This window comes from Hyaena hyaena, unplaced genomic scaffold (genome assembly GCF_003009895.1).
Source record: "Hyaena hyaena isolate Hyena2069 unplaced genomic scaffold, ASM300989v1 scaffold_345, whole genome shotgun sequence".
In the NCBI taxonomy this organism is placed as follows: Eukaryota; Metazoa; Chordata; class Mammalia; order Carnivora; family Hyaenidae; genus Hyaena; species Hyaena hyaena.
Genome location: NW_024080976.1, coordinates 406,991 through 416,442, shown reverse-complemented (window position 1 = coordinate 416,442; position 9,452 = coordinate 406,991). Strand labels below are relative to the sequence as shown.

Sequence of the window (9,452 nt, the reverse complement as noted above, 5' to 3'; positions counted from 1 at the left end):
GGCCGCTACAGGACAAGGGGCAAGGTTATCCTTCCTTCCCTCTCCCCCTGCGCACAGACTGAAGTCTGGATTCAGACTTGTTCTGAGAGGAGGGCACAGGAAACTCTTTATTTTGGTGATGAAATCGCCAGTCCCCGCACCGTTAATTTTCATTCATGCAAACTGCACTGCCCACACCCCACACGGACTCGCTTGCCCAGGCTTCTAGGGCCCGCGGTCATCCGGGAGAAGGCTCCCGGCACCCTTGGCTGCGGTGCTTCTTGGACCCAAACACGCTAGGCTGCCGTACCTGCGGTGCCGGGTCAGAAGCCTAGCCAGCCCGGCGGCCCGTCTCTCATTCTTTTATTGTGTTGTTGGGTGAAGCCAAAGAAGGTACCGACACTGTCAGGTGGTGGAAGAAGGGGATCTACAGGGAGAAGTCGAGGCCCGGGATGGCCTCGAAGAGGAGGAGTAGAGGAATGTGGAGCGAATGGTCCATCCAGGTGGGAGCTGGCTGGGCGAGTGGCCGCGCATGTGCGCCTGCATGGAGGCTAGGCTGGGGCAGCCGGCCCGGCACAGAGGGCAGCGGTAGGGTGCGACCCCATGCGTCCGCAGGTGTTTGGTCATGGCTGAGAAGTCCCGGGAGCGCTGGGGACATAGGCTACAGGAGAAGGGCTTCTCTCCTAGGGCAAGTGGAGAAGGAGGCCGGTGAAGGAAAGAAGAGGCGAAGGCTGTCCTAGGGGTTGATCTGGGCGACTGGACAAGGGAATTGTGTGGAAGCCTAGGAAACAGAGGGATTCAGGGACAGACAGGAGTTTGTAAGGGAGCAGATAATTCGCAGTGGGCGGGGGGCCCATACCTGTGTGGACTCGGTAGTGTGTCTCCATCTGATGCTTGAGTGAGAACCTCTTTCCACAGACAGAACAAGAATAGGGCCGAGACCGAGCAGGAGGGGGTGGAGGAGGCTGTTGGTGAGGTGGGCCTGCTGTGCTCACCTGATCCACACGGGTTGCAAGTGCACCTGTGGGGACGGAAAAGGTAGGGCTGGGGATCCCAGAGCTGCATCACTGGTGCTCCCAGGCAAGACATCAGGAGCTACAGTGGGGTTGAAGGCAAAGGTGCCCTCACCCTACTCACCTGTGTACCTCTGATTAGACTCTTCCATCTCCCCAGGGCTGAGCTTTTCGGAGCCCTGGGGAGGGAACCTGGAGGGAGCGGAGTGAAGTAGGTGCCCTACTGGGGCTGGATTTCTCGATCTCTAGCCTCAGGAGAGAGATCCTGTTATAATATTTGTACAGGGCACTGCGGGGCTTACCTGGGGCAGGACTGGAGGAGCCCGACTGATTCTGGTTCCAGAGACCTTTCTCAGCATTCAGGGACAGTGGGATCCTGGGGATGGGGTGGGGAAGAGTTAGCCTTGGCGAAACCTGACCAAACCCTTCCTGGGGAGGGAGGTGTCAGGAGTCCTCCTCGGGGACGGGGCTCTGACTTCCCCTGTGGTGAAAGCTTCTTGTCCTATCAGCAGCTCAGGAAATGTACAGTAGAGATAAGAGATGTGGTGCCCTTCCACCCATCACTGCTGCCTATCCTGAGCCACTCCCTCCCAGCCAGGGAGGTCTTCCACTAGGCTCTTCACTCACCTCTGGTCCTGAGGCCAGACCTCCTGCCAGGCTCCAGTGATGGGGGTGCTATGGGAGAAGGGGGTGCCATATCTGGGTGGCAACAGCAGGATGCTCCACAGGGCAGGCTGGCCCTCCCCGAACCAAGGGGTCTCAGCCCACCAGGGCCTAGGGATGATGCTGGTTTGGAGGGAACCTGGTGGGGGAAGGGGGCCAGGGAACTCCCGTAGTCTTTCCTCAGAGACCCCTGGACTCTCTGTCACCCACATAATCACTTCTTGCTTTCCATCTATTCCCCCACGGCCAAGAGGGGATTGCTTGATTTTCTCCTTTGATCTCATCTGCTCCCCCCGACCCTCCTGCATTGGCTCTGCTAGCTCAGGGCTCTCTCTTGGTGGCCTTTGCTCATACAGTGTCTCCCATTCTCTTCCACCGGTGCTAACAAATTTTTCTGGTCTCTGCTCTCCAGGTCCCCCCCGTCCTCTCTCAGAATCCCTTGTGGGTTTCTCTGGCTCCTCCTGATGTTCCCTCAGCCCTGGACCCAGCTCTCTAACCCCATCCCACCGAGCCCTCCTGCAAGCGTCTTCCAGGGACTGCACCCCCAAGGCCCTGGCCGCTTCCTCAAGGGGCCCCAGTTCCCCAGGCTGCAGCTCTATAGTCTCCCCATAAACAAAATACAGAAGCTGGGCAAAGGTAGAAGGGCTGATGCCTTTCACCAGAGCCCAGCGGCCCCTGCGGCCCAGCTGCTGGCTCGCACCTGCCAGCACCAGGCTGTGGGCAGGGAATTCCTGGCTCCCCACAGTGATCAGGGCATCACACAGTGCTGGCCGGAGCCTGGCTGCTAGCCGTACCAGCCGATCAGAGCCATAGGGGCTAGGCAGTCTCGTCCGGAACAAGGGCATGGTGCCTGGCCTGGGTACCAATCTCAGAGGATCTGAAAGAAAGGCCACAGTGTGGGGTCCATGGTGGAAAGGGGAGAGAGCAACAGCATATTCTCAAGCCTGTGGAGGTGAGGGGAAAAAGAGTGAGTTGCTGGTTCAGAGCTCTCTTGTGTCCTGAATGAGGCACATAAACTAACCCACAAGAGGATCTAAGTTTATCCAGAATCATAACAGACCAGGGGGTAGGGATGAGGGTGAGGATGGCAGGAGGATGGAAATTAGACCAAGTTCAGGACTTAAAAGAGTAAGGACCAGGCGGTTAGCAACCATATCAAATGGCGGGTTTAAGGCTAGTATAAGATGGGTCCAGTCAATTGGCAGTCTCTCTGACTTGAAAGATAGCAGAGGTTGATACTTGTGCTCCTTCAAGCCTTTCTGTAGGGAAAGACTTTGGAGCAGGCCAGGCTTTCTTCTTTCCAAAGAGATCACCAGTAAGACTCACTCAGCCCTGGCACTTAGGGATGGAGCAAGACACTGCTTCATGGGAGAGTTTAGAAAGCTAGCGTGCCACCCCCTCATCCCCACCCCAAGCCCATCACATGGAGCTGAGTAGTCCTGAGAGTCAGAAAGGGCAGCGAGACTGAGGTCATAGCTGCAGGAGGGCATGCTCTAAGGCATCAATCGATTATCTCCCTACAGCTGAAACTTCTAGAACACGTCCTCAGAGAAGGACCTAGAAGAGATCAAAGAATCCCATCCAGTGGGTTGAGAGAGCAGGTGCAGAAGCCACAGAAGAGAAGGTTCCCAACTCAAGGATGGAGAGAGATTTTGGAGAAGAGTTGACCCCTGAGGAAGTGGGAGAAAGAGAAATGGGAACTATCAGGGGGGAGGCTATTTCCTCTCCAGATTAGGATAAGGAGATGGTTTAATTTTGTTTTCCAAAAACCAAAAGCAAAGAATAGATAGAGCCCCAAACAAGGTGGAAAATTATCACAGATCAAAACTACCACATTGGATTTAAAGAAGAGAACTGGGAACCCAAATACTAAGAGAGACAGAACTAAGTGTCTCAGCAGGCATACGCCTAAGTGTGGGCTCACTGTAAGAACCCTTGTTGGGAGAATTACTGCTTGGACACCTCAGGAAGAAGGCTACTTGGCAGGAAGTGAACAGAAAAGGGGGTGTAATGGGAGAAAAGTCTCAGCTGGGGAGAAGCCACCACTCACCAGTTGTAGCTTCCTCCTGGACACCGCATGCTCTGAACTGCTGTTGGGGCTCCTGGGGGCCCCCTGGAGCTAGCCACGCCCCTGACCTCACAGTCTTCCATTGGGTGTCCCAAGTACTAGTCTGCTACAGTCCCCCAAGAGGGTGTGGTTTTATAACCCTGGCTTGGCTTCACACCACCCCCCCTCACCCCAAAGGAGAGAACACCCTCCCTACTTCCAGATTCAAGACATTCTGCCTGGCTCCTAATTTCATTTGTGAACTTCTAGAGTCAAAGAAGTTCAACTGGCTCAGTCGGTAGAGCATACTACCCATGGTCTCTCCATGGTTGCAGGTTTGAGGCCCATGTTGGGTGTAGAGAGTACTTTAAAAAATAAAATAAAAATCTTTAAAAAAAAAAGTTCTGAGGCAACAAGGAGTTTGGAATAATCAGACCTGCATTTGAGCCTCATCTCTGCCATTTACTAGTTGAGTCACCTTGGGCAAGTTGCCTCCCTGAGCCTCAGTTACCTCATCCATGAAATAGGGGTAACCTTTGCTTACCTCATTTGGAGGTGAGGGTAAAGATAAAATGACATGATAAATGCAAAAGTGGTTTGTACATCATTCAAATAGTATTAATTCTGCTTCTGAGAAGCATCAGTAGAGCTCCAGCAGCTGGAAGCTGTTTCTACTACCTCAGAAGTAAAAAGGACTGAAACATCTGGATTCCAAGGAGAGCATGAAAGAGGGCCAAAAGCATGCCTTGTCCTTCCTCACCTTGACTTAGTACTAGGAAGCTTTAACTGCTCTGTGGAAATGACCCCTGTCATCTGGGCCACCACTGGGGACTGAATGTGCAAATGACTCAGATTCTCCATCAAGCTTTGAAGGGGGCAACCCCAGGAAGGGCCTGCGGTGGTCTTCGAAGAGAAAACTCCCTTTTCTTGGGTTGATGACAAATGACATTTCTCTGAAATCAGAACTCCGGGGTTTCTTTCACTTCCTGCCAAAAGGGTCAAGCTCTCAGGAGATTTCCCCTGTTTTCACACTTTAGTGCTTGTTAACCTGGGGAAAGGATGAGGTCTGAGAGACTCAAATTTCTTTTTCTGTTTTTTATTATTGCATTATCCCCCATCCTGTGGCACATTTTCCATTCTTTCAACAAATGTAGAGAGATCATTTATGATATGTGCCTGCTGCATCATATATGCCCAATAAATAACTGGAAGATGCGCAAGTCAGGCACTGGTAGGCTGCTCTGGTGACATGACACAGTCTGGTTCCCCCTATACTTCTCCCTTAGACTCTGGTCTGCTTCTAGACCCAAATGTTGTGTCTCTACACTTCTGTTTCTCCTTTTGGCTCAGGACCCCAAAATACTCAGACCAGTGTTCTACTTTCTCCCTCCAGACCAAACATGCCTTCCCTCTACTTCTTGTTCTAGCTTGGGTGCAGGCAGATGTTAATCCTTCCTATATAGACAGGGTGTGCCAATGGGTGGGGCTGGTGGAGGGGCAATAATAGGGTGGGGAGAGGGGAAGATGAGTCAGAGTGAAAGGGAAAATGCAAATGGACAGACTGTATTCATGTGCTACTCTGAACGTTAAATATTTTCCATTTCTGAGCTTTCTAACTCCTGGTGCAACCGCACCCAGGGACTCACTAGACATCCATATTAAAGACACTTGTCCTGAACATATAAAAGCACCAATCCCTGATATGTATGTATACAGAGAGAAGCATCCTTTCTTCAACACAGAAATACAATCCCTGGAGACACGGAATAAGTGGGGAAAGCCATGAGAGAGAAACCCCAAGTGTAGAAGGAAGGTACAGGGGTCTGGATGATTACATCATCACCCCTTGCCTCCCAGACCTACTTCATGTGCCTATGACTCAGCTCTCTCACTGGCATGATCTGCTTCACTGATGATCAAGAATGTTGGAAACTGTGCTCAAAGGGCAGCATTCTCTGTAAGCCAAGTGTAGTTCACAGGGAGTGCCAGCAGGCTTCCAGGAAACTTGGAGGAGAAAGGGCAAGGAGATTCCCCATCCAGTGAACAAAAACCTCCAAGAATGGGCAGCCTCATTTTGCCTCCCATCTGGTGTCTACCTGAACTAGACCTAAGGATGTCCTTTTAGAGACCACCCCCTTAGAGGCATCTCCACACCTTAGCCCTCAGGCTGGTGACACTCCAAGCCCTTCTCTCTACCTACATTCTTGGCTACACAGCCCAAGACTTCTTGCATTGAGCAATAACAGCAGGAGCACGAACAGATTGCACTTTGATTTGGAAGGGTAGGGACACTGCTAACTAATTGTCTATTCTTAAAAGGTCTGCCTTTCACAGTCTCAAAACTCTTGTCCACCTTCTACTTCCCAGGTTGACTCCAGAAATCACTTGCAGTTGTCTTGTGGGGTGGACACAGGAAACCATGAGGCTTGTAGCCTGCATCCTGGGAGAGGGTAGAGTGGGTAGAAGAGATTAGGTAGCATATAACTGGAAGGAAGTTTGTGGAGGTATGATTTTTGCCTCTTAGTCCTAATACATTACTAAATAAAGTTTAAAATCTGATATATATATATATATATATTTAATGTCTTATTTATTTCTGAGAGAGAGAGTGAGAGAGAGACAGCATGAGCAGGGAGGGTCAGAGAGAGAGGGAGACACAGAATCTGAAATAGGCTCCAGGCTCTGAGCTGTCAGCACAGAGCCCAATGTGGGGCTCGAACCCATGAACCATGAGTTCATGACTTGAGCCAGAGTTGGACACTTAACCAACGGAGCCACCCAGGCGCCCCTAAAATCTGATATTTTAAATTCTTACTGATAGGCATGATGATAAACTCCTTCATAAGCCCCTGCAGGTACACCCCAACTTGATATAAAAATGTCAACACAGCAATACAGGTATGGATTCTCTTCAAATATAATTAAAACTAAGTCATCAGAATAGACCAATTAGAGGGATGATGACTTGTTTTATGAAAAATGTTCTCCCATTATTTGTTTGTTTGTTTTAAGTAGGCTTCCAGTGCAGAGCCCAACACAGGGCTTGAACTCACAACTCTGAGGTCAAGACCTGAGCTGAGGTCAAGAATCAGATGCTTAACTGACTAAGCCACCCAGGCATCTCTATCTCACTTACTTTGAATATTGAGTACCTCCAAAACCAAGGTAAACAAGATTCAATTTAGAAAAATTCTATGAACTTTCTGCTCTCCAGGAACACAACTCTTTCTGCAAATTAAGATGGTTAAACTCTCCACAGCATTTAATACAGATTTAAGACCAGTTATCTAAATCTTACATAAACTTTCAAATGCTCACTCTTTCTAGTTAAGTACATCCAATATAAACCAAAGAAGAGACACCATGGAGTAAATTAGTTTCTTCCCTTAAATCTGTGCTTCATATAACCCAAGAACCAGATATAATCATAGCCAGTGAGCTGAATCTAGGCAATAGAGACCCTATCGTAGCATATCTTTTATGGATCGAGTGGAAAAAGAACTAGAAGTAAAAAACAAGAAAAAAGAAAAAAAAACCCAACTTAGGTTCCACTGCATCCTCCCTGTGGACGGCCTTTTTCTTCAGCCCTAATACGGAGCTAACTCTTCTGAGACCCCCAACTTCCTCACAGGAGCTGTCTTGAATACCAGTACTGTATACCAATATTTCCTTAAACCCAGGAAGAAGACCTCACTCTGATCCCCTCTGGCTATGTCCCTCCCCTTGGGCCAAGAATCCCAAGGACACCTAGGAAGAGCCCACCTAGAACATGTATCCCTCAACTCTAGGCCATGCTCTGGAAGCTTGGAGTCCTGAACCTCCTTGCCCAAATGGCCCACTTCCAGAACCTACATGGCCCTCAACCCCAGGTCTATACTCATGAGAATGAACTGTGTGATGGTGTACATCCCAAGCCCTGGTAGGTAGACTGAGCTCAGAAATGCAGTCTAGTATATGAGATGCCTTGAAGTGTGCACCAACATCAGGTGTGGGAAGAAAAGGGGACATCATTTCTAGTCTTGCCTAGGCCCTGTAAACAGTACAGCAGCCTACTTTACTCCAATGATTCTTAACCTCATCAATCAAGGGTGCCCCCATCTTAAAACTGTAAGCCATGGAATCAACTGTGTACATCAGAAAGTTGTAGATATTCATACCATTTTGCATGTGAATGACAAGGGATTCACAGATTGTTCTGCAGTCAGTCCTTGGACAGGTTAGATACTTGTTGCTTATCCATGTGGCTGCTTTGCACCCCCTCCCAATACAACGTGCATACAATTTTCCTTATCATTTCCAGGAGTTCAAAACCTCCAGAAAGCCACTCATAGACCACTTGCTTGGATCCCCCACCCAAGAACTCTGGGTGTACATGAAAGCATTCTGAAAGCTTTAATACCATATAGAACTTGAGCAACTGAGTAAAATTAGATATAAACACCCTGCCCCATTAGTATAAAAAATTTTCTATAATGACAGCCTGCATGATTTCCTAAGGAGCAGGATATCTCACATATGTCTTTCTATGCTCCAGTACAAGAGCCATCTTCCTTATGGATCTGGCCCCATTTTTATAGCTTGGTATCTTCTGGGAATGACCAGAGTTTGGAGAAGAGTGGGGACAGGGACCGAAAGGCTCCAAACATGACCCAGCCCTGGTTTTTGTCTAGAGACATCACATGGCAATAATATTTCATGGAGGTCAAACAACCTGAGATTCAGACACTCCCTCCTCAAGAATCTCCAGACGACCATGGGCCTAACCTTCTGGGCCAGGCTGTCTAACCTGGACCCGATACTGGAAAACCTGCTAACAGCATGTCAACCTGGAATCCAGTGACACCCCCCCCCCAAAAAAAAAGCCTTGCAGCCACATATTCTCAGCACAGCCTGGATGCAATAGCCCTTGACAACTTCCCATCGGGCTTCAACCCTGGCAACACTCATTTTCAGCCCAGGCTGGATCCAAAGACTCCAGAAAACCTCTCAAGTGCACATTAGTTTCATCTTTTGGCCAGTGACTACCAACAACCTCTGGAGAGTCACGGGTCTCTCCTTTCAAGTCGCTGCATCCAGACTCAGTCCAGAGACCTCAGACAACCTCTCACAGTTCAGAGGCCATACCTTATGGCCAATGACACCATGCAGAGCTCCAAGGGCCTTCAACTGCCCCACAATAAACGTCCAAATCAAGTTAGCCTCAGGGACCATGGACCAACTCATAGGGCATGTTGGCCTAGCCTCTGCCCAGCTTGGGTCCAAGGGTGCCCAGGAGGCCCCGTTTCCAGCCTTGCCAGGGCAAAGGGAGCCTCCAGGGACTAAAGTCCTCAGCCCTCAATTCTTGACTCTCACAGGGACCACTGAAGCTCCCACACCCCAGCTTGGCTTGAAGTGTAAGAAAAACCATGGCACTCACCGACTCAGACCCTGCTCCTCTTCCCGCAGCCTCACATGTACTGAGGGCGGTGCAAGATCAAGTGTCCGTTAGAAAGTAGGGAGCGACGAGAGGTCACGAGCGAGCTCGAAGCCCGAGCGCGTGCACAGGTCGCTTGTCTCCCTGGATTCTGAGACGGACGCTGATTGGCTGCAGCGTTGGCCGCATCAAACAAGCACGCTCACTACCCTAGGAGGCACCTAGGACAGCTCCACTTGCTCCTCTCCCAGCCTCGCACCCACCGCGGATTGGCTGCGGAGCTCCCTCCTGCCCAGCTTGCTGTGCGGAGTGGCAGGACCTTGAGTCCAGTTGGTCC

The 9,452-nt window shown here is 50.1% G+C and overlaps 1 protein-coding gene across 3 annotated transcripts; it reads right to left on the bottom strand.

Annotated features, from left to right (window-relative positions):
- Nucleotides 1–151: 151 nt before the first annotated feature.
- ZBTB32 (zinc finger and BTB domain containing 32) lies at nt 152–9,178 on the bottom strand. 3 transcript variants are annotated; one of them, XM_039249655.1, is made up of 5 exons: nt 9,119–9,178; nt 1,620–2,532; nt 1,295–1,368; nt 839–1,000; nt 152–662 (listed from the first exon to the last, which is right to left on the bottom strand). In XM_039249655.1, the coding sequence occupies exons 2-5, from the start codon at nt 2,498–2,500 to the stop codon at nt 385–387; spliced, it is 1,395 nt and encodes a 464-aa protein (XP_039105586.1). In that variant the 5' UTR covers nt 2,501–2,532; nt 9,119–9,178; the 3' UTR covers nt 152–384. The 3 variants fall into 3 exon arrangements, with proteins under 3 accessions (XP_039105586.1, XP_039105587.1, XP_039105588.1); XM_039249656.1 differs by lacking the exon at nt 9,119–9,178 and adding an exon at nt 3,706–3,713; XM_039249657.1 differs by lacking the exon at nt 9,119–9,178 and having other exon boundaries at nt 1,620–1,667; nt 2,450–2,519.
- Nucleotides 9,179–9,452: the final 274 nt, after the last annotated feature.

What these genes read in the sequence shown, in the direction of transcription:
- ZBTB32 (XM_039249655.1), bottom strand. Translation starts at nt 2,500, where the DNA reads ATGCCCTTGTTCCGGACGAGACTGCCTAGCCCCTATGGCTCTGATCGG. An exon ending in GTCTGGCCTCAGGACCAGAG is followed by an intron (nt 1,369 to 1,619) that starts GTGAGTGAAGAG and finishes CCCCATCCCCAG; the next exon opens with GATCCCACTGTCCCTGAATG. An exon ending in ACACTACCGAGTCCACACAG is followed by an intron (nt 663 to 838) that starts GTATGGGCCCCC and finishes CACTTGCCCTAG; the next exon opens with GAGAGAAGCCCTTCTCCTGT.